The sequence below is a fragment of the Thunnus maccoyii genome, chromosome 5 (genome assembly GCF_910596095.1).
Source record: "Thunnus maccoyii chromosome 5, fThuMac1.1, whole genome shotgun sequence".
In the NCBI taxonomy this organism is placed as follows: Eukaryota; Metazoa; Chordata; class Actinopteri; order Scombriformes; family Scombridae; genus Thunnus; species Thunnus maccoyii.
The window spans coordinates 4,110,074-4,135,363 of record NC_056537.1 but is presented as its reverse complement, the minus strand read 5'-3'; the positions used below and the strand labels follow the sequence as shown (position 1 = coordinate 4,135,363).

The 25,290-nt window shown below is 39.1% G+C and overlaps 1 protein-coding gene across 1 annotated transcript in view; it reads left to right on the top strand.

Moving 5' to 3' along the window:
• The first annotated feature begins 1,326 nt into the window (after nucleotides 1-1,326).
• Nucleotides 1,327-25,290, top strand: part of LOC121897079 (leucine-rich repeat-containing G-protein coupled receptor 5-like) — a 37,939-nt gene continuing 13,975 nt past the window's right edge. Inside the window, exons 1-6 of the mRNA XM_042411363.1 lie at nucleotides 1,327-1,399; nucleotides 2,322-2,471; nucleotides 15,837-15,908; nucleotides 16,956-17,027; nucleotides 23,592-23,807; nucleotides 24,408-24,479. Coding sequence (XP_042267297.1) covers nucleotides 2,395-2,471; nucleotides 15,837-15,908; nucleotides 16,956-17,027; nucleotides 23,592-23,807; nucleotides 24,408-24,479 — 509 coding nt within the window. The 5' untranslated portion in view covers nucleotides 1,327-1,399; nucleotides 2,322-2,394. The remainder of the gene's footprint in view (nucleotides 1,400-2,321; nucleotides 2,472-15,836; nucleotides 15,909-16,955; nucleotides 17,028-23,591; nucleotides 23,808-24,407; nucleotides 24,480-25,290) is intronic.

Below are 25,290 nucleotides of genomic sequence, written 5' to 3'. Positions count from 1 at the left end.
TGATGAGCCGCTTCACTGTGGCTTCAATCGTCTGGACCATAGGCTTTAAGAAATATGGACGTAGTCACCATGACATCACCCATTGGTTTGTGGACTGCCGTTTTGAAGCCTAGAGTTTAGTGATTTGACCGTCGCCATCTTGGATTTGACCATCACCATGTTTGATTTTTGGAGCCAGAAGTGACCATATTTGGATGAGAAGGTGGAGCTGACCATAGCGCTAGCTGCTAGCTTGGTTAGCACGGTGCACTTACAATCTATGGTTAACGGTGATAACGCTAATGCTAATGCTAATTTCTGCTTGCGCAAAACAGACCAGAAACCATTAAAACAAAATGTACTCACTGAAAAAACTGAACATCTGACTACTTAGAGGATCTTTTATCAGAACCAAACACTGGACAAGACTTTTTTGGTGACCAAAATGTTAAAATTAACTTTCATGAACATCGACACCTATACTCCATGGATACGTTACGTAATTAACCTTGTTGCTGTGTTACTGACTTGTCAATCACAACGTAGCCACGCCCCAAAGCATACGCTGCTTTATTGTCTATTTTTCTCTAAATGGGGCCATAATTTACAAAATGAACATCATGATGCATTGAAGAGGACTTGATACTAGCAATTGAGAGCATTAGTGTTATGGAATTTTCCATCTTTAAGGGTTACAAATTGAGTTACAAATTGGGTCAAAACTGAGCCTTGAGGTCAGTCTGTAATTCTTAATCTCTCCTCGAGACTTCAGCTGTCTGTGATGTTTTGGTGAAAGCAGAAACCTCTCTGATAAAGAGTATATCAGCATTACCATGGTAAGCCAAGGCCAGAGAGGACCCTTCTAGACAACACATGTGTAGCCAAAATGTGTTGACAATGACCTGAGGCTCAATGCAACGTGATTTAAGACGTCACGGGTAAAATGCAGTCCTTTGTTTAGAAACTAGTGAACCAATTAGACTAATTTTTCATATTGTAGGCCGATCTGGGTATTGGGTTAAAGACTAACACTCAGACTTTCAGAAGACAGAACGGGAAGAGACAGCATCCGAGTTACACCAACTTGGATGTTCACTGGTTACGACTCTCCTTGATCAAGTAACTTCAATAAACATCTTCAACCCTCAGACATCAAAGCCTCCTGTGTGCTTCTCTCCACTAAGGTGTTGATCGTCGCTCAGAAATATCCACAACAGTTAACTGAGGTAATAAATCAAGTTAGAAGTAGGGTCATTTTCTCACAGACTTCTATACAATCTCATTTCTTCTTGCAGCCAGTGGAGTCGCCCCCTGCTGGCCTTTAGAAAGAATGCAGGTTTAAGGAACTTCTGCATTGGCTTCACTTTTCAAATCGTGAGCTACCCCCTTTGGTCTGGACGAACAGAGAAGATGAAATTAGGTAAGAAATCTACTCTCCTCACTGTAGTACTGCATATCACAACAGTACTCAATGATTACTGTTGAATACTGTGAAAAAAAAAAAAAGGTTTCATATATGTATGAAATTGGGAACTGTACTCCTCCTTTGTCAATGTTCAGCACTGTTACTGGTTCTAATAAACAGTATTTTACAGTATTACTGAAATATATTTTAAATGTAAAGACCCTGAAATTGATTTTAGTGTTAATGTGATGATTACAAAGTTTTTTTTATTCACAAAAGAATTACCAATATTTTCTCTGTTCCTTCATGAGCTCTCTTAAATCTCTTCAAAACAAACAGCAACAACAAAAAAAAAAAAAATAAATAAAAAAAAAAAATATATATATATATATATATATATATATATGTACAATTGATTATTATCATTACATTTAGGAAACATACAGAATTGCCAGTATTTTATTTTACAGTAATATATTTTTATTTTATTTTATTAATATTATTGTCACAAGATTGATTGACTATAATTTCAATTCGCAATGTTTAACATGATGAAATGTAATGTGATATGATAAATAAAGTCTATAATAAAAAAATAAAAATAAACAAAGTGAAAACAGTACAACATTATTACTTCTACTAGAAATTATGGACAAAACAACCAACATAAGTTGTAATAAACTATAATAATAGTTACAGCTCTGCAGTGTACATCAGACACCAGAAGATGGCAGCACACCTTCAACTTAGCCTGCTCAGGTTAAAGCAACCCCCCCCCCCCCCCCCAACACACACACCCTCCCCCCCACCCCCCCTTCACCATATCCAGTGCTGAACATGTGTGTGTCTCTGCCAGATCTCTGCAGAAACAGGAAGCTGCTGGTTTGATGTGAGTTTTCTCTGCAGGTATGATGCACCTTCTGGTTTTTGTTCTCAGCTCGGTGGAGGTAGTCGAAGCCGGGGGGTCGAGCAGAGACTGTCCCCCTCCCTGCAGGTGTGAGGGCGATGGGATGCTGCAGCGTGTCGACTGTGTGGATGTCAGTCTGAGAGATGTTCCCTCCAACCTGAGCAGCTTCACCTCCTCTCTGTGAGTAAAACTAATCAACTCATCTGCACTCAGATTTACTTTAGTTGATTTAATTCTGTAACGTGGTCAGTGCTGTTTATTCTAATGAAAAGAAGAAGTCGCTTTTCTTTTAAAACTGCTGGTATTTCATGTTCTTTTCTTGTTTTTATGTGTGAAATACATAAAAAAAAACATTGTCAGCTGAAAGGAGAATTTCACCTCAGTGACAGAAAAACTGAAGATGTTGGAAGATCGAGTTTATTTTAAGAAGAAATATATTTTTCAACAGCAAGTAAAGAAAATATATTATTACAAATATATTATGTTAATCTAAAGTTTATCTTTTCCACTGAAGCTTTAATTGCAGTTTTTTAGTCTTTTAAACATTTACAGAGTTATGAAAAACTTTATAAGGAACGTTTATTGTTTTTTTTTATTGTGAGAAAATTAGTTTAAAATTAGACAACTTTGAAATCTAAAAGGGCTTTAATAACATGTCAATAAGATGTTGGTTCTTCAAACAAACAGCTTTTAAGGCTGCTGAGAGAGTCTCTTTGGAAATATCACATTTTATTTTAAAAAGTCGATGGAAACTTGATTCTTTTATGAGAAGCTATTGTGCCGACAAAACCTGGCACAACCTTTATTTATTTATTTATTTATTTATTTATTTTCACCTGTTTGGTTCAGTTTGTTTGTCTGTGTGAGGTCACAGCTTGAGAGTCGAGAGTCTGAAACACGTTGGATAAAATAAAATCCAGAGAACTTTTCTGTAAGATACTTTTTTTAATAACATTTTTATTATATTTTACCAAAAAAACGAATGAAAAATACTGTGTGTAAAAGAAAATAAAACTCTTGTATAATCAGTGAAGTGAAAAATAAAAATAACTTCAAGATCTTCAGATAGTATCATATTGAGTGAGTAAATATTTTGAACATGCAATTCTTGATTTTTAACAAACTAAAGTTCATTTCATATTTTAGCAGAATCTCCGTGGATTTAAGCGTTTATTTAGTTTTCTATTGTTTGTACAGTTTTGTATTGAAAAGCGACTTATTGATGGATTTAGAGCTCAACAAAGACAAACATAAAACTGTGTTACTGTAACAGCTGAAGCTCCTTAAAGGCAAAAAAAAAACAGGTTTTGTATGTTTACAGGTCAAATAAAAGCAAATCTCTGTTCACAGTGACAGACAAAATTACGTTTTTTTGTCAGGAATTTAGAGAGGAGAGTCGTAAAAAAAGAAAAAACACAGAAAACAGTAAAAAAAAAATAAATAAGAGGAGAGTAAAGCAGCAGCTGGATGGAAACACAGACTGAAAAACATCAACAAGACGATGATGTGAGGGACGTTGGTATTTTAAGAATCAGCTGCGTGTTCACCTGTAAATGTCTTTTAAAGATGGAGACATGAAGTCGAGTCAGTAATTTATCTTTTAGAAATGTTTATGATCAGACAGTGAGTGTCAGGATGTTTACTGGTCAAAAGTCTGTAGAGAAAAAAAGGAAAAATAACATTTTTTAAAAAATCAACACTGCAGGCAGGATGATACATGTAAATACACACTGACAATTTTTAAAATGAAACAATAATGAATTACTGCATGTTAAAAACAAAAGAAATTAATGGGTCATCCTGAATGAATAAAATATGTTCATCTTAAAATTAAAAAGTTTTGTGTTCATCATCACTGAAGCAGAGCTCGTGTGTTCGTCCGGTGATCAAAGACAGTTAAAAAGACAGAAAGTTTGATTTTTAGACACTTAGATGCTGGAAAATTTTGTTCTGCTTTTCTTATTTCCTTGTTTAAAGTTTCTGTGCCTTTGAAACTTCCTTTATGTCTGTGGATGTTAGAAATTAGACAGTTCTTTATGTTTATTTCCCTCAATCAAGTCCCCTTCAGTTTTGTTGGGAAGTTACTGTTATTTAATACGTTATTGTCAACATATAGATTCATTAATTAAGCCCATGCTGGCTCCATCCTAATTTATTAACAACAAGAAACGTAAAAAAAATTAATACAATTTAATAAAGTGAATCCCAGTAAGTATTGACATTAATGCATCAGGAAGAACAGTAGAAATATACACACATATAATAATATATATATGAATACACATCCACCTGTCTATCTGCACACATTCATTTCCTCCATGATTTAATTTACGTATATAGCTCAGACATTCAGCTCGTCTTGTAACAAAAACATATTATAAAAGATTTTAATTTGCTCCACCAGTTCTTCCCGTTTGTTGTTACGCCTGCTTCAGTTTTCTTGTAATTAACTTAAATTAACTTAAATAACTTAATCTCAGTATTCAATGCGGTAAATATTTGTCCTTTTTACTTCAGGCGACAACACTGTTTGACATTTTCATGCAGTTTTTTTTTCTCCTAACCATGTAAACCTCCTGAAATAGGAGCTCAAAAAAATAAAATAAATGACATTAGCAGTGATCATCAGCTCTGGTTTTTTCTCTTGTGGGGAAAACTGTAAAATTTGATGATTTTTGTTTGTGTTTAATTATTTGTCAAACAAATTAAACTCTTTACAAGAATGAATTAAATTATCTGAGATCAGAGGAAAATAACTGTCAACTCAACACATAATAAAGAAGAATCAGATATTTTTCCTTTAATGCTCTTTTAATTGTAAAAAATGGTTAATTTCAGTATTTACAGCAAAGTCAGAAAGATGCGTCAGAAGACATAAAATGGTTAATATGACATTTAAAATAATCTTCTGTCACTTTATTTCACTGTGACGTCTCACTAACAATTACTACTAACTAACTGTATATAAAATAATTAACATAATAAATAATCTATGCTGCTAACTGAAACACATTTTCAATATTGATCCATTAATTATTTTTTAATTGAATTGTTTTAAGTTTGCATTTTTGACATTTAAAAAATAAAACAATAGAAATTGTTTTATGTTTAATTGTTTTATTAATTCTTTTGAACACTAACACAACTAATACTATTTATTTTTCTTTTCACTGTTTTTTTTTTTAAACAAACAGATTTACATTACACAGTCTTCACTGAATTTTCTCCATTAAATTGAAATAAAAGACTTTTTTTTAAAATTTAACATCAGTTTTTATGGACAAGAAAAATATCAAAACCCAGACAAATAAATTTTTATTTAGGATAAAATGAAAATAATATAAACTTCATTTGTACAACACTTTCAAAGTGCTTTAGATGGGAAAATGAATCACTATCATTCACACGATTCAACAGAGCTGTAAAATACAGAGTGTCACAGCCGGGCTGCGACAAAGACGAGAGACCAGAAGAATTTACAAGCATATTTATTTACGAAAAGGATGTTAAAAAATGAAACAAACGTGGAAGTCAGCCAATCAGTAATGTAAGCATGTATGGATGCATGAAAATGTCTGCAACAAACAAAAACAGAACAGCCGTGCCCGCTATGGGAGACGAGATCGGTGGTGAACTTTGTATGGAAAACCACACCGGAACCAGGTGTGGCTCATGAAGTTGATGACGACCTTCCAACCTCAGACCCGGCCCCTGCGAAACAAAAGAGAACCAGCGACTGAAAGGACACAGGGACACCTAGTGGCTGGAGATGAGGGGTCGTCAAACCCCACCCCCCATAAAAACGAGGTTCCCAGCGGGAATCCTGGCAGACCACAGCTATACAAAATTTAAAACAGGCGACTACATAGCCGAACAATATAACTTAACTATTTTCCGACTACTACATACATGTTCCATACCGGCCGATTCTGTAGAGACTCCCCCAGACAGCCAACCGATCTCCAGCCTGCAAATCAGCAACTCCGACGCCTGGAGAAGCATTTTCAGAGTGACAACGGAGAGAGAGAGATAGTAGACTAAAGAGATTAAACAGTACAGGCACGAAATTTAAGAGCAAGGTGCTCTTGAAAAAGCATCTGCCACAATATTTTCAGAGCCTTTGATGTGGCAGATATCCAAACAATAGGATTGAAAAAACAAAATCCTGCGGTTTGGGCAATAAAAAGAACGCAGAAAAGTTATTGGGTTGTGGTCTGTGTAGACCACCAGAGGAACACTACTTGAGTCAACATAGACTTATTGGGTTGTGGTCTGCGTAGACCACCAGAGGAACACTACCAGAGTCAACATAAACTTCAACATAAACTTTTAATGCCCAGATCAGTGTAAGCGTCTCTTTTCCTATATAAGAGAATGAGTCAACTGAAAAGAGTAGAGAGTAGAGGTCGTTTAACACAACACTGTACCTACATCACTTGCATCCACATGCAGTTTGAAGAGTTGGTCCATGCATGGAGCTGCATGAACAGGATGTGAACAAAGAATTGATTTAACATTTTCAAATGCTTGCTGACAAGAAGCTGACCAAATGAACTTTGCTTTCCCTTTTAGTAAATCTGTCAAAGGAGTTACCACAGTTGATTTTTTTTTTTTTACAAAAACTGCGGTAGTAACCCACAAGACCCAGAAACCGCTGGACTTCCTTCTTAGTTACAGGCACTGGATACTGCTCAATCACAGACACTTTTCCCTCTACCGGCCACATGTTCCGCTGCCCTTACCAAAGTATGTGATGGTGGCCTTAGCAAACTCACACTTTGCTAAATTAATTGTCAGATGTGCATCACCCAGACAATTAAACAGCTTTTTCATATGAACCAAATGCTCTTCCCATATATTGCTGTAGATCACAACATCATCTGGGTACACAGTGCATCCCTCCAGCCCAGACACAACCATATCCAACAGGAGCTGGAACGTCGCCGGTGCATTACGCAACCCAAAACTCATCACTGTATAGGGAAAAAGAGAAGGTTGAAATTTCTCTCACTCTTTTGAACAGAGGTTCTTGCCAATAACCCTTCAATAAATCAAATTTACTAACATGCTGACCTGAGCCGACCTGAGGGGTTGTACTACGAAGCAAGTTCAACATATCCAGGCTTTCTTTGTGTGAGCTGGCTCCACAAACCCTACACTCGCTATCAGAGATAAGTGGTATCACAACGGTGGTTATGAACTTTCTTTGTTAACTCAGGCTTTCTGCTTCAGGCTCTGTGCGCGTCCCCATAAAAGACTCTATAATCGTCATTATAACGGAGAGCTATGAAGAATATAAATACATTATCACAGCAAAAAGCAACACTGTTGCTGCAAATAAGGCGAGAGAGGAATGCTGGCAGAAAAATGCTGATGTAAATTTGTTCATTAAAAAACTAATTCATTAATTTATTAATTATGTAATTAGTTTATATACTTATACTTATTTACCACTCAGTGCCTCCCACATCCAGAGCTCTAAAACTTTAAACTTGATGCAGCAGATTTAAACATTAAATTGTCTGACTGTGTCCCATAATGAAGGATAAGTGGAAATCACTTTAGATTCTGGCTAAATCAAAGTGAAATTAATATTATAGATTGAATATTATCTCTGATAAATACCAATACATTAATCTTTTTTTTTTTTTGATGTATTTCTTCATTAGTTTTTTGGGGGTTTTTTTCTAATAGCTGCAGTAGCAGCAGTGTTAAACGGACTTTGCAGCAAAGCAGGTGGTAAGTGAAACGACGGCGCTTTTTATTGCCGATTTAAGCCGAAACTCAAAACATAAACTGCTCCGGACCAGGTTAAGTTTGCAGTAGAAGTTACCATGGTGATCTAGCCAGGTTAAAGGAGAGACACCTTCATGACATCCAAAACTCTGGCTTTATGCTCAACATACCTTGCTAACCCACTAATCTCGCTTCGTAGTACACCCCTCAGATCAACGCAATCTTCAGTGCACGGCAGTGGATAAGCATCTGGTTTGGTGATCCCATTCACCTTACAATAGTCTGTGCAAAACCTAGGACTTTTATCAAACTTATCCACTGGTAAAAAAGGTGATACCCAGTTAGAAGATGAGGGTTCTGCAATACTGTTTATATCTCTGTCCATCACCTTGCGTTTTTCCTCTAGCACCAGGTAAAAACACTTTTGGACCGGCTACACCTCGCCTACATCAATGTCATGCTCTATCAAGTGAGTTCAGCTTGGTGTATCATTAAACAAACATGGAAAAGTGTACCTCTCCTCATACAGATGCCCAAACAGAGACTCCAGATTACGCAGTTACAAAGTTCTTTAACCGGCCACTCAACAAACTCTCATCAGGCGGTGTAAACCCATCATCCTCTTGTGCAGAAAAATATTTTGCAGAAGAACTCCCCTCTGTTGCAGCCACTGAAATTGGCTTAACAGACTCTTTCTGCTCCTCGCCACTAGATGCAGAAAACTGATGCACGAGCGTAACAGGGTTTCAGAAGATTCGCATGACAGAGTTGGGTTGATTTTCTACGCTTCAGCATTGCCAGCAGGTGGTTTTGATTTGACACGTGGTGTAAATCTGTAAATGGGACAGTAAACTTAGTCTGAAATGGAGACAATTGGCAAGAAAGCAAGAACCTGGTCACCAAGAGTAAACCAATGCTGCTCGCGCTTCTAAGTCGTAAAAATGCTTTATTTTCTCCTGTGAAGAGGCTAACTTTTCTTTAGCCATTTCCCCACGTACCACCGATGCCGGAAGCCATTAACATACTCGATCACGTTATTAGGAGGTTCTGGCTGTGCCATGGTATCATGCAACAGAGTGAGTAACCCATGCATTGTATGCCCAAAAACAGCTTCATTTGGGCTAAAACCGGTGCTTTCTTGCAGAATCTCTCTGGCAGCTAACAGTAGCCACGGCAGCCCTTCTTCCCAAGCCTGGTTCAGTTCAACACAATAACCACACAACAGAGACATCAGGGTCTGATGAAATCTTTCCAGAGCCCCTTGATTCTGAGCATGGTATGCGGAAGCCTGGTTATGTTTAACCCGTAGTTGCTTTAGAACTTGGGCAAATAAATGAGATGAAAAATTTGAGCCCCGGTCGCTCTGGATTACTTTTGGAACTCCAAAAATGGAAATGAACCGTGCCAGTACTTTACCACCGACTTAGCAGTAATGGAACACAATGGATATGCAGCTGGATACCTTGTACTTTGACACAGTATTGTAAGCAAATAATTGCTACCAGACTTGGAATGAGGTTAAGGACCCACAGAGTAAATTATCAGATACTCAAATGGCTGCACAATTGCCGGAATAGGATACAGAGCGGCTGACTTAATGCTCTGATTTGGCTTTTCCATCATTTGACATGTATGACACGTTTTGATATATCTGTTGGCACAGCCCCGCTCAAAGGGAGGACAAAGAGGAGAGGACAATACGTGACTAAACTACGTGTAAGATTTATTTAACAAAATATAAGTTAACCAATGGCAAAATATGTAAATCAGTAACATCAGTAGTGTTTTGAGTATTTTAATGAGTGTACAGTGATGTGTAGGCAACAAAGAAAATAAACACAAGAAAAACCCTAACCGAAACAACAAGCCATACGCTCAGGAAGAGAGAGAGAGAAACTGACTGATTCCACCAGCTTATATAGCTGAGGAGCATCAGGCACAGGTGATAATCAGTATTGCACTTCCTGCCTCACCCCTAAAAGAGAAGGAACGCCCAAACAGGAAGTCAAGAGGGCTCTCACACCCCCCTCCATAAGAACATGAGTCCACCTTGTCGTCTGAAAAACATTAAAAATTAACAAAGTCTTGATCCATAATGAAACATTCAAAATATTTCAGAAATATTTTTATTTGTCCCCAGAGTCTCCATTATTGGTATAATATATACAGGTTCACTTTACCAGACTGCTTTACCCCAAATAAGCAACCCTAACCAATAGGCATACCACCCTCTTACATGGTTTCCTGCTGACCAATTTTAACAATACTTGAGCAATCTGAAAGATTTGAGAAAGTGTACTTAGAGGGCAAAGGAGATCTTAAGGCAAAGGGGCCCGAGATAAGGCATCACCAACAAGGTTATCAGTGTCTTTGATATATCTAAATGATAAGGCTGCAATAATGGAGCCCATCTCATCAGCTATTGTTTTGGGTTTTGCAGTGATCGCAGAAACGTCAGCGGATTGTGATCTGTATAGACCACAAGGGGCTCACCTGAACCAACATACATGTCAAAATGTTGGAGGGGCCAGTCAAACGCCAGAGCCTCTTTCTCTATCACAGAATAGTGTAATTGATAAGATTTAAACTTTTTGGAAAAGTAGCTGATAGTTCTAACTACACCATTTACATCTGCTTGCATCAAAACAGCACCAGCACCAATATTACTGGCATCAACTTGTAGCTGGAGTGGTTCCACTAACCGAGGAGCAGCAGGTACTGGTGCCAAGCACAACAACGTCTTAACCTTGTCAAATGTATTCTGACATTCAGGAGACCAAATGAATTTAGCCTCAGCTTTAAGCAGGTCTGTAAGAAAAGCCACAACAGAGGAAAAGTTAGCACAAAAGTTACGGTTGTAACCAGCCACACAAAGGAAGCACATTAAGTCTTTAACTCAGATATGTAACAGTGGCTATAGCAAACTCTCATCTAGCTGAGTTAAACCGTTAAACGTGCCTAAACCAGCCTTTCAAACAATGCCTTTATTCTGCCGAGGTGCTCCTCCCATGTGTCACTATAGATAACAACATCATCTAGATATACTGCACAACCTTGCAAACCAGAAACAATCTTATTCATGAGTCTCTGGAACATTGTGGGTGCATTACACAACCCAAATGGCATAACAGTATAACCATAGAGACCAGATGGAGTAATGAGCAAGCAAATCTCTTTTGTTCGTTTAGAAAGTAGAACTTGCAAGTACCCTTTCAGGAGGTCAAACTTGCTTACATATTTTGCTGCCACGACTTGATCTACACAATCTTCCATTCTAGGTAGCAGGTAGGTATCTGGCGTTTTAACCACATTAACTTTGTGACAATCTAATATTTATTGTTTTTCAGGAGATGTCCGATAGAAATACTGTTAAATGAGTTGAGTATCACCAATATCAATATCATGTTCAATCAAGCACATGTGAGACAGAGTATCCGAAAACAAAGGCTGATAACTGTCAACGATGTCAGTCAACTGTTTATGTTGAGACATATCCAAATGACCCAACAACACATGCATGTTACCCAAGGCTTCCGACTTTTTGAAGCAAGGTTGCAATACTCCTTAGGCCATTACAGCTTTCTCCTCCTCCAAAGCTGCCACCCCCAGAGAGGGATTTGAGTCAAGATGTCTGGGATTACCACGTGCCACAGAATCAGTTGTATCAGAGACGCGAGCATGCTGGACGAGCCCCCACAGTCTGGCTCGAGGGGAGGACAAAGAGGAGAGGACAGCACATGACTTTTATCTAAAGATTTATTTAACAAAATATAAGTTAACCAATGGCAATATAAAGTACATAAATCAGCAAAATCAGTAGTGTTCTGAGTGTTTGAATGAGTGTACAGTGAAGTGTAGTGAACAAAGAATATAAAAGCAAGAAAAAGCCTAACCGAAACAACAAGCCATTCGCCCAGGGAAAGAGAGAGAAACTGACTGAATCCACCAGCTTATATAGCTGATGAGCAACAGGCACAGGTGATAATCAATGATGCACTTACTGCTTCGCTCCTCAGAGGGAAGAACAGCCCAAACAGGAAGTCAAGAGGGCTGTCACACTGTACACATCACTCTTTACACAAAGCCAGAAGATCGCAAAATGTAATCATACGTCTTACGGTCTCCCAAACATCCTGACTGATCATGAGAAGTCCTCAACACCTCACTATGAAATTTGGAAGGAACAACAATCTGAAAAATGGGATTACAAGCAAAGTTTTCCTCATGCGGCAACCATTTCCTCACCAAGAGTTTGTCCTGCAGCAAGCAACCATTTGCAGCACTCTTTCCATCATCAGTGGTGAGGACTTTGTCAAACAGCTGGTTCAGATAGGGATAAGCTCTCTTCTCCGCCACATACCACACACCCCTCAGAACAAATCAGCGACTTCAGTACAGCTGCTTATATTAACCCAAAACAGCAAAACAGCCTACTTACCACACTCATCAATGTCTCCCAAACAACCAGATTGCGCAACTCATTCACAAAAATGAGACGCACAGCCTACTAGGCTACAACCGATCTCCGACCTCACACCGACAATACAAACACATTCCACTGATCATTGGTTTCATTAATTAAATCTCGGTTTCTACCCATCAAGCCAACTACTACAAAGCCTATAGCAACAGAACCAACAGCGCTAAACAAACCTGAACCGGGTCAACGAGGACAGGACGAGCCCCTATTTGTCACAGCCCAACTGTGACAAAGATGAGAGACCAGACGAATTTATAAGCTCCTCTAGTGGGGAAGTGGCGGTGAGCTTTGTATGGAAAAACCACACCATGAAGGTGATGACGACCCTCCACCCCGAGACCCGACTCCTGCAAAACAAAGGACACAGGGACACCTAGTGGCTGGAGCGGAGGGGTTGTCAAAGAAATAAATACTTAACGTGAAAAAAAATAAAATAAAAGAGTGAAACAGGCAAACATGTTAGAACTAAAGTGTAAAACACAGAGGTGACATTAATAATAAGATGTCATCTCAGATTCTCATGCAGGGAGATCCAGACTGTAAAAAACAGGTCCTCTTTCGTCCTGAACCAGGACTGAGGAACAGCCAGCAGGTTTCTGATGGAGGATCTGACTTGTACAGGAGCAACAATTCAGATATTTAACTTTGAGCTAGTCCATCAAGTGACCAGTAAAATCTTCAAATCAACTGTCAAACTGATTTTAAACCAGTGAAGAAGTCAGAACTGATGAGATTGTGTTGAGCAGCTGTTTTATTGGCCATATTATGCTTTTTGTGATTTTCTATTATTTATATACTGTCATGATGTTGGATGTTAAAGATGGTCAAAGTTCCAAGTAGAAATGCTCCCTGCAAATCAAATGTCAGGGCTTCAACCTGCTCTGAACGCTTCATTTGCAACGTTTTTCTCTACCTTGCCAATGAGCTGACGTCAGATTGTTGTGCATGCCCATCAATGGCCGTCTGTTCAGTAGCCTTGGTTTTTCCATGTGTTGTTCACACTGTCCACCGTCATATTTCAGATTGGATTTCAGCTCGAACATGTAAGGATGTATTTGAAAGGTTTCCGAAAAAGAAGTGAAATCTGACTATCCCTGTTTGTTTACATAACCTCCAGAGCTGGAGGAAGCTTCCTGAAGCTGACCAATGAGAACAGAGTGGGCTCATCAAGAGGGGACACTTAAAGAGACAGGAGCTAAAACGGCCTGTTTCAGACAGAGGCTGAACTAAGGGGCTGCATAAAGGGCCAGTATAAGATAAATAAGGAGTTTTTAACTGTAAATCATGCAAAGATATTCCAGTAGAGCCCCAGAATATAAATATAGATCTGGAAATGTGCAGACTATGTCCTCTTTAAACTGAAGGTGTGAGATTTTTTTGGAGGGGGGGGGGGGGCTTTAAACCCTGCAAACAGCAAATTACAATACATTTACAATAATCAATATGTGCTAATATAAAAGTATGAATGACCTAAAGATCAGCAGGACAGAGGCCAGGTTTGGACGAATTTGCAGTTAACTGTTGACAACTAAACCCTGGGTTCTGTCTGCAAGTTTGATGTTTGCAGACATGAAGCTGAGACTCATCTGCCCTCTAAAACCACGTGAAACAGATTCTGATATCCTCTGGAATGAAACTGAAAAAATAAACATCTTGTGTTGCTAATGTCAGTGTTGATTTTAGTGACTTATATGTGCCTAAAGTCATACTGCCTTCAAAACCTTCACCCAATGTGGAAATAAAAAATTAAATTATAACTATATACTAAAACTTTCTATTGTTTTTAACTCCTTCCAGCTCAGGATAAAAATGTAATGAACAATCACTTGTCCTGTGTTCTCAGAAACTAAAATGGGGAAAATTTATATTTTCTGTTTTTGCCTTGTGTCACTGATGCGTATTTGACTGCTGGACCATTTGTGTTTCTTCACCCAAAATAACAACTGAACATTAGCTGTAAGCTAGCTAGCAACGGATGCACCGACCATGTCTGTGTGTTTGTGTTCAGTTCAGCCTCTCACTGAAATCAGAATTCACCAGAGATGTGGTTATATACGGTTATATAGAGACTTTTCTCCTGAGAAAAATGACACAACAGGTCCTAACTTTAACCCTTTGGTTATCATTGTAGCCATGACAGCGAAGGTCACCTAACTTTAAGGAAGTAGTAACTTTCACCCACACCACATGTTTCTCTAGCCTTAACAAAGTGATCATATTAACCCAAGCCATGATCTTTCCCTAAACCTAACCAGACCTGAACCACAGCGTTGTCACATCATGAAACATTGTTATTGTTTACTAGTGATCTATAATGGTTTTGGAAGGTCCAGACAAATTACGTTGTCTTCCCAATTACTGCTGTCAGGGGCGCCAGATTAGTGTGCATGATCAAACGACATATTTGGTCATTTAATTTAGAGAACTTGTTTGTTGTATGGCAACTTGTCGCTCAAGTTGAAATTTCATTTCATTTCATTTCATTTTCAACTCACGTGGACACGTATTTACGTCAATTTGTATCTTTGCATTAACGTTGAATCTAATTGTGTCGCATCTAAGCTTTGCATTCAGTCTGAACACACAGGAAAGCACAATTTGCCAAAAACTGTCCCACTTTACCCAACCTTACCCTGCTGTACATATCAAAGTGTTGCAGTTCAGTTGTTTAGTCGATCGACAGAAAATTAACTGACAGAAATTTTAGAAACTGATTAATAATTTAAGTTATTTATCAAACACAAATATTCCAGTTTCTTTAATGCCTCAGATTTTCTGCTTTTCTCTGTTTTCTATCACTGTGAATTGAATGTTTTGGTTTATGTAGAAGCAATTTGAAGACAAAACTTTGAGCTCTGGGAACGTTTTCACTCTGTTCAGACATTTATAGACTAAATGATGAATGGATCAAATATAAAGACAGATGAATAGACAGTGAAAACAGGAAACCAGATGACTTTGGTCAACATTCTCATTATCTGAAGGCGATGAGAACATTGTCCTGATCTTCAGTTTGCTGACTGGTGGGATTCAGCTTGTAAATACATGGAGTGGAACCAAAGCAGAGCAGATAATCAAACTGAGGGATGGATGTGGGTGAACAGATGAACTGACAGATCGGACACACAGCCAGAAACACTAAACACGTTTAAATGAAACTCTGTGTGTTTTATGGATCAAGGATATTAGTTTGGAGTTCTGTCCTCCTGCTGCTGCTTTTCTTCTGACTGAGATTCATTCAACAATTTGAGCGAACTCAAATGCATTCAGGTTGTTTCTTTTCACCTTAATTGAAGTCCATTAATTCTGTTTCCTGTTTCTCTCTGCAGCTGGCTGGCAGGAAACAACTTGACAGAAATCCCCAAAGATGCTTTTACAGGTCTCATCGGTCTCAGAGAGCTGTATGTGCTGCTTTTCTTCTACATATTATGTACATACATCATGTGATTTACAGTAATATGAAGTGTCTTTCTTTTAGATTGCATTAGTGCAGCAGTGCTAGAAACACAGATCATACTATTAAAACTTAATGAAAATCTCCCCGATTTTAATAAAATAGTAAAGTAAATAGTTCCAGGCAACACTTGACATAAGTGTTTCCAAGTGATAAACTGGTGTCTGTTTCCTTTATTAAAATAACGTGTCATTGATCGCTGTGATCTAAACATATGAGCTGATGCATTTTGTTTTATGCCAGTAAAAATAACCCTTATTTTTAGACACTGCTCAGTAAGACCAGCAGAATATTACTGCCAGCAGGAAAAACTATATTTTATATTATAAACATATAAACATGCATATAATATATTTTGTTTTTTTAACAACATACAACATATTACATGATCACAACAGAAGATCTTGTTTTGATGATTTTGTGAAATAAGAGAAAAAGTTAAGTGATGCAACAAAATACAAGAAGAACAGTTTCTTGTAACAAATGAATACATTGTTGTGCAGTAATTATAAAAAAAAGTCATAATAACATAAAAAATATCTTGTAATAATGAGAAGAGGATTAAAACTATTTTCTCGTGATGAGGAGAGACTGATTTCTGAACCCACAGTGATGCGCAGACATGTGAGCTTCAACACATCACAGTCATGTGATTTGATGGGTACAGAGGCCCTGAGATGCAAAACAACAACATTTCAGGAAAGACAACATTTTTTCAGGATTTGATTAATGATTATAGCAAAAACTTAATTTACATACTGAATCAGTAAACTGTATTTCAAGAGATCAATGAACTAACTTCTCCTGAAATAAATCCTGAAAAAAGCCAAACTTTTTTTAACCAGTAATTTTATCTGAAAGTGCAAAAGAAACACCTTGAAATCAGTTAGTTTGATCAGTTTAATGTTCAGCTTTATTGTCATCAAACAATACAGAAATGGTCTCATATTTGTGAGTATTATTTGTGATTTTTCCTCTCTCTCTCTTCACGCAGAACGCTGCAGAATAATCATCTAAAGAGAGTTCCCTCCGAAGCATTCGAGAACCTGAGGAACCTGCGCTCTCTGTGAGTCACGTCACATAGCTTACAGTCTTTTGCAATTGCTAACACACATTTTTTGAAACATGGCTCATTTTCTCAAAACACTTAATCACAAAACCACACACCCAAAGTGCAAAACACCTCGTATATCCAGCAAAATAAAGCACTACATTAAAAACTACATAAACACTTAAAACTAAAACTAAAAACTACATAAACACAAAATCAAACTTTTGCACTAAATGGCACACACTTCATTCATATTACCAGAGTTTTGTCCTAACCAACCAATCAAAAGCACTTTCATCTTTTTATGTGCAGAAGCACAAATATACAGTTGAAACAAAACCTTTTTATTTTTCTCCACAACAAATCAGTGCAACATATGGACAGCACATACAGAATCAACAAAAAATATGCTCTCTATCAAATACAGAAAACTTTGAGGGAAAAGATATACAGAAAAATAATTACAAAATAAAAAAAACCAGAGGAAAGAAAAATACTTAGGCTGCATCTCACTGCCCAGCTGAGTCTGGCCAAAGCACCTCATCAACATCACAGGCAATATTGTCCCTGGCTAGACACTGAGGGAAGAAGTAACTTGAGTGTCGTATCCAGCCCTGGAAAGCACATCAATATCATCACATGCCTCCTCCATTGCTTGCAGAAGAGGCAGTCATACACCTTCCACCGCCATGCCGAAAATAACTCTGGAAATGGAGAGAAGGGTGGAAGGTATTGAGGCTGCATGATGGAAGTTGACATTGTCCCATTTTACAACATATCTGTGCTGCTCTGTGTCATCCATATGCTATGGGTTAGGGTTAGGGGTTAGGGTTAAGGTTAGGGTTAGGGGATAGGGTTAAGGTTAGGGTTAGGGTTAGGAGTTAGGGATAGGGTTAGGATTAGGGGTTAAGGTCAGGGTTAGGGGTTAGGGTTAGGGTTAGGGGTTAAGGTTAGGGTTAGGGGTTAAGGTTAGGGATTAGGGTCAGGGGTTAAGGTTAGAGGTTAGGCTTAGGAGTTAGGGTTAGGGGTTAAGGTTAGGGTTAGGGATTAGAGTTAGGGTTAAGGTTAGGGTTAGGGGTTAAGGTTAGGGGTTAAGGTTAGGGTTATGGATTAAGGTTAGGATTGGGGTTAGGGGTTAAGGTTAGGGGTTAGGGGTTAAGGTTAGGGTTAGGGATTAGGGTTAGGAGTTAAGGTTAGGGTTATGGGTTAAGGTTAGGATTGGGGTTAGGGGTTAAGGTTAGGGGTTAGGGGTTAAGGTTAGGGTTAGGGATTAGGGTTAGGAGTTAAGGTTAGGGTTATGGGTTAAGGTTAGGATTGGGGTTAGGGTTAGGGTTAGGATTGGGGTTAGGGTTAGGAGTTAAGGTTAGGGTTAGGGGTTAAGGTTAGGGGTTAGGGGTTAAGGTTAGGGTTAGGGGTTAGGGTTAGGAGTTAAGGTTAGGGTTATGGGTTAAGGTTAGGATTGGGGTTAGGGTTTGGGGTTAGGGTTAGGATTGGGGTTAGGGTTAGGGTTAGGAGTTAAGGTTAGGGTTATGGGTTAAGGTTAGGGTTAGGAGTTAAGGTTAGGGTTATGGGTTAAGGTTAGGATTGGGGTTAGGGTTTGGGGTTAGGGATTAGGGTTAGGAGTTAAGGTTAGGGTTATGGGTTAAGGTTAGGGTTGGGGTTAGGGTTAGGATTGGGGTTAGGGGTTAAGGTTAGGAGTTAGGGTTAGGAGTTAAGGTTAGGGTTATGGGTTAAGGTTAGGATTGGGGTTAGGGGTTAGGGTTAGGGGTTAAGGTTAGGGTTAGGGATTAGAGTTAGGGTTAAGGTTAAGGTTAGGATTGGGGTTAGGGGTTAAGGTTAGGGGTTAAGGTTAAGGTTAGGGATTAGGGGTTAAGGTTAGGGTTAGGGATTAGGGTTAGGAGTTAAGGTTAGGGTTATGGGTTAAGGTTAGGATTGGGGTTAGGGGTTAAGGTTAGGGGTTAAGGTTAGGGTTAGGGATTAGGGTTAGGAGTTAAGGTTAGGGTTATGGGTTAAGGTTAGGATTGGGGTTAGGGTTAGGATTGGGGTTAGGGTTAGGAGTTAAGGTTAGGGTTAGGGGTTAAGGTTAGGGGTTAGGGGTTAGGGTTAGGGGTTAGGGTTAGGAGTTAAGGTTAGGGTTATGGGTTAAGGTTAGGATTGGGGTTAGGGTTTGGGGTTAGGGTTAGGATTGGGGTTAGGGTTAGGGGTTAGGGTTAGGAGTTAAGGTTAGGGTTATGGGTTAAGATTAGGGTTAGGAGTTAAGGTTAGGGTTATGGGTTAAGGTTAGGATTGGGGTTAGGGTTTGGGGTTAGGGGTTAGGGTTAGGAGTTAAGGTTAGGGTTATGGGTTAAGGTTAGGGTTGGGGTTAGGGTTAGGATTGGGGTTAGGGGTTAAGGTTAGGAGTTAGGGTTAGGAGTTAAGGTTAGGGTTATGGGTTAAGGTTAGGATTGGGGTTAGGGTTTGGGGTTAGGGTTATGGGTTAAGGTTAGGTTTGGGGTTAGAGTTAGGAGTTAAGGTTAGGGTTATGGGTTAAGGTTAGGATTGGGGTTAGGGTTTGGGGTTAGGGTTATGGGTTAAGGTTAGGGTTGGGGTTAGGGGTTAAGGTTAGGGTTAGGGGTTAAGATTAGGGTTAGGGGTTAAGGTTAGGGGTTAAGGTTAGGGTTATGGGTTAAGGTTAGGATTGGGGTTGGGGTTAAGGGTTAGGGGTTAAGGTTAGGGGTTAGGGTTAGGAGTTAAGGTTAGGGTTATGGGTTAAGGTTAGGGTTGGGGTTAGGGTTAAGGTTAGGGTTGGGGTTAGGGTTAGCATTTTTTGTTCATACTGTATGTGCTGTGCATATGTTGCACTGATTTGTTGTGGAGGAAAAATTTTGATACCTGTGGTATTTTGATACCACAAGTATCAAAATGTTGTGCAGTCTGTCCATAAATGGGAGTATGTGGGCTGTGCTGTATGGACCGAGGTTGACATGGTGGTGGAGGACCACCACAGGACTTATGTGTGATGGCGGCACACATTGTGGAACATCTAAATTGGCTCTGTGACCAATGATGTTCCTTCCTCTTCTCCTGGTCTTTGTGAGGTTGAAGTCTCATCAATGACAAGAAACTTATGTTGGATCACATTAGCATCCATTTCCAGTACTTTCTGAAAACAAACAAACAAAAAAATCAGCTAATATGGTGTAGTCCAGTACACGGGGGGGGGGGGGGGGGGGGGGGGGGGAGGGGAGGGGGGGGGATGCTGTACTGTGTGCAGTGTACTGTAGTCAATCTTGTACTTACATCCACATATTCATGTCTCAGATCTTTGATTCTTTCAGAATTTCTCTGAAAAGGCTCCCTGTAAAGCTGCTTCATGTGCTCTTGGTTTTCGATGGAGAATACGGGACAATGTGGACAGGCTGACTCACCAGATGTTGTTGAAAATTGTGTTCTCCTTTATGATGTGGCTTTGAATCTCTCAGACTCTAATTGCATTATTTGCCAAAACCGAGTTGATTATTGCTGCTTCCTGTGCCTCATTGAACATTCGAATCCTTCCACCATTATGTCTTTGTCTCAGTTCTTTAGAAAAACCAAAAAAAAGTGATTCATCAGTGCAGCCTAAAGAAGTTTCTTTATTTTCCAGAGTAGATTGTGCAAGATTCCTGTACAGATAGATTGTATGACATGGCAGCCATTCATGAAGTTAATAGGTGTCACACAACAACTGATGTATACAGTAGGATTTGTAGAGTCCTTAATTATATAGAATGAATGATAGTTGGTACTTTTGTTCAAGTCTAAATGTTTGCTCAAGTTGGGTCAGACTCTCTACCCAGCCTCTCTCATTGTCAATCCATAGTTGATAACATGGTCAACTAACATTGCCCAAAGTTGTCTTCTTCTTTGTCCTCTTCTTTGTCCTTGTCCTCCTCCTCTACCTCTCACTCTTCCTCCCCCCTCTCACCCTCCCTCTACCTCTTCTTCTCACTGCTATGTTGGCTTCCATCGTTGTTGTTGGTGCTCACCTGTGGTCTTTATATACCTGTGCTTACATCCTGATTGATGAGTCAACAATTGAGTAATTAGGTGTTTGGCCAGGTGGCAGGTGTATTGGCCAATTTGTCTGTGGGTGTGTCACTTTGAATGGCAAACAAATGACTTTATGTCAGATTCCTCTGTCTTATGTAGAGAGCTGTGTGCAGTGTGTTGCAAAAAAAAAGGGCCATGTTGAAATGCAAACTGGGTCCAAAGCAGCAAATGTGTTTAGAGTTTTAGAGACTTGAGTTGAAGTTTTACTCTCTGAGTGTTCAGTGTTCAATAATTGTGCTTTAGGTGTCATTTTAATGTGTTAGCAATAGAAAAAAACTGTAAAACAATAGTCAAGTGTCCGTATGGACAATAAAAAGGGTTTTCTTGCTGTTATCATTCCTGTTCATGAATTTTCTGTCGGTTTCCTGAGAGGTTTTTTTGATAGTTTGTGTAAACAGCTGCCTCAGGGTGTTTCTGCAGCTCTCTGTCCAGTATCATATGGTTGTGTTTCAGCTGACAGTGTAACATCACCTACTGTAGGCTGTAATATTCTCTCCTTTGATATCTCTGTGACTGGTACATCCCTTGACCAATGTAAACAGATTTTTGAGGCATTTACTGACACGACCTATGCCATGTGAGGACAGTCTAGAGTTGTGCTGGTATATAATCCAATCCAAACTATAAATCTCAACAAAAAGATTGCTGATACAGAAACTTCAGCTCTATGATGATGGACGATGGGGTGTAACTGAGCTTCCCTCCGAGGTCTGAGGTGCACTGGGAGCGTGAGCATGTTTACCTGATCCACCCTCCTCTGAGTCTAAACCAGACGTTTTCTTTTTAACCGCCGAAACCAACCGTTAACACCTCTCTGTTGTTCCCAAGTGCCAATCTCTACTTCACACATAAAAGCAGAAGAAGGGTGGAGATGGAGGGTGGAGGAGTCGGGCTTTGGCCACGTGCAGCTGCCTGTTTGTGGTCGTGCCAGGACCCTTTGTCAGCGCATGTCAACACCAGAAATTACTACCATGCAGCCAAAGAATGTGAGGACCTCCCTGATCGAGGCTCCTCTCAGTCACACAGCTGCTGTTCATGTTCATACGACCTGCCTCACAAAACGAAAAAAAACATCCATGTTGACACGTCGTTTAAATATGATGTCGAGTCCTTAAAATTGTTATCGTTCAAAGTTATAATTAAGTAAATTTGACTCACTTCTAGAAACGTGACTGCTTTATGTCATGCAAAGCCAGTCTGTCTCCTAGGAATTATGTTTATATATCACTAAACTAAAGAAAAAATGAATGTGTGCTCTGGAATTGATTTAACTATTTTGCCTGTTGCCCTGTAGAGGGTACCAAACGTATTCAGTCAGCCGGAAGTTTAAAGAAAGCGACGAAGAAGACATTTCCTCTGTAATGTCAGTTACAACCAGGAAGCGCTCCGCAACCATGGATGTACTAAAGCATGAGGGCGAATTAAACCGAGAGCAGGAATTATAAAATCGAGAGCAGGAATTATTAAATCGAGAGTATAAATTAGTTATTTTTTCCTCTATGGTTCCTTCCAGGCTTCATATTTTGCCAAATTGTGTTGTGGTAACAAACACAATCTCTGTCTGGATCATGATTTCAGACACTGAACTTCATTCAACCGGCCTTTACTGCTCAAGATGCTCAGAGAAAACTTCAAAGAGAATTTTTTTCTTTGCAGGTTTAATAGCTGGAATATTTTCGCAGTCTGTGTTTTTGGACACAAATATTTTGGTGCGTCTCAGAGTCGATCTCCAGCTGTTCTTATTGTCCTCCAGACCTCCTGGATTTGCTCCTGTCTCTGCGTTTAATAAGACACACGGTTCAGTCTGAGTGTATCTGGTGTGTTCTGAGAGAAACAAGCGACGAGCAAATGTGTTCCAGAGATTTCCTCTGAGGAAAGGAGCGAGTTGTGGCTCTACTCACTCAGTAGACGAGGTGCTGTGAGAAAATGTCTGAAGTACACGATCGTGTCATCACAGGGAGGTCAGTGTGAATAAATACCGAGTATGTGATTCTCTCTGTTTGTAACATGTGAGGAAAAAGATGGTTCCTGCAACAAATCTACATGTGACTATATATCACCAGAAAATTGGGGCACCAAATCAAGTGCTCTGTTAGCTAACAAACTAGGTAACTAGGACTAAGGCTAAGTATGTTAGCAAATATCAATTCAGTGCTAACACTGAGCCAATGTTTGCTTGAATAAATCTAACCTAGAAGAGGAAGTGCTAATTCTTCATCCTCTCATGTTAGACTGAGGGCAGACTAGACACCACAGTGACTCATTATTATTGAGGTACATGAGGTGGAATTATGAGACAGGACGGACCGAGGCTAGCCGGTTAGCATGCTAAGCTCAGTAGATATCTCTGCCATAATGTCAAAACTGTTTCTTCTCATTCTGTTGATAATTTCAGATCATTTTTGGATGTTTTACACTGAAATTCATACATAATTCTTACATAATGCACCTTTAAACCTCCCCACAGAGCTCGCCAGTGTTTCATCATCTTTTTCTCCTCCCTGCCAGGCGTCTGGATGCAAACTTCATCTCTCGTCTGCCGGCCGCCTCCTTTAAAGGCCTCTCGTCGCTGCGTCACCTGTGGCTGGACGACAACGTCCTGACGGCGGTTCCTGTTGTTGCTCTGAGCGACCTGACGCAGCTTCAGGCTCTGACCCTCGCCCTCAACAACATCAGACACGTCCCCGACCGAGCCTTCGCCGCCCTCCGCCAGCTGGTGGCGCTGTGAGTAACTCTGGTTCAGACGTATGTAACGTCCTGGTGCTGTGAGTAACTTCAAATGCTGCTGGTGCTCGAGGTCTGTTTGTTCATGTAGTTTATTTCTGCTTAGTTTTTAGGCAGATGATGCTTCTAACAGAGATGTAGTGGACTTTTATAAACCTGCTTATATCCTGTGCAGGATTAAAGGATAAAGTTGCCGATTTTCTATATTTTTTTTCTTATTGTCAACAAATCTCATGTTTGGATCCAAACCAAAAATGAACTGATCTACTAACAAGTATTGTGTGTGTATCCAAAGTCTGATATATCTTATTCCTCTGTGCCGTAGACCTCTATTGTTGTCCAAAAACTATTAAAATCACGTCAGCACGTCACACCGCTGCACTCGGTGGCTTCTTCCTGACATGGAAACACTTTCTGGAGAGCGAAGACTTGACGCTGTTCGGTCTTTGAAGACGCTTCTAAACAAACTAAAGTAACGACACATCATCCAGTGCAGCGGTGTGACTCACTGACGTGTCAGGGAGGTCCTCACATAAAGGCAGATACTGGATGTCTGGATACTGACACAGTATTTTTTTTTTTTCTTTTTCTTTTCTGAAGTCATCTCCATGACAACCACATCCGCTCTTTGGGGCCAAGATGTTTTGACGGGCTGCACAACCTGGAGATCCTGTAAGTTCACTTCAAATACAGAACACAGAACAATGTGATTCTTACAAAAACAAATAACAAAGGTAAGGCGTACAATAACAAGAACATGTTGTAAAATGCTATTATTATAAAATTCTTTTAAATTTTTCCTCCTGCTGTTTGGCAGTTTCACTAAAGACAACTTTCTTAACTTTCTTCAACTGTTATCCTCTGAAACTGTTCACCTTTTGGGAAGTTTGTTGTCAAAATCTCATCATATCAATTAAATAAGTAAAGGTTTATGAAATTGAGCTTTATGAATTATTATTTTAAATGTTTAAAGCCTTTGTAGATTTTTAACATTTTTTTTAAAAGCAGTCTAATTAATTTTTGAAATGTGTTTCAATGTTGAGTTAAAGGTTTTGATTCACAGGAAGAAGTTATTTTTAAAATTAGCAGAAGTAAAATAAACTGTTTTAATGTGTAACTTGTGGATGACAAAAACTTTTTTTTTTTAACAAACAGGATTCTTGTGATTTCATAACTATTGAATGATGATACATTGTTTTTTTTATTGTTATCTAGCTTGAAGATAAAATAAAAAATATTAAGATGAGCATAATTTAAGGACAGAACATTAAAGGACAGGCTCACAATTTTTCAAGTGTGTCTTAAAACAACAGCCACGTGTCCGTGTGAACAGTGAAAGAGGTTTTCCTCGCTGTAATCATTCCTCCTGTTCATACTGGATATTAAAAGATCCTTCAAATGTGCTTTTAATGGAAGTGATGGAGGCCAAAATCCACAGTGTGTCCACACAGTCATTTAAAAGTCTCTGTGAAGCTTATATTCA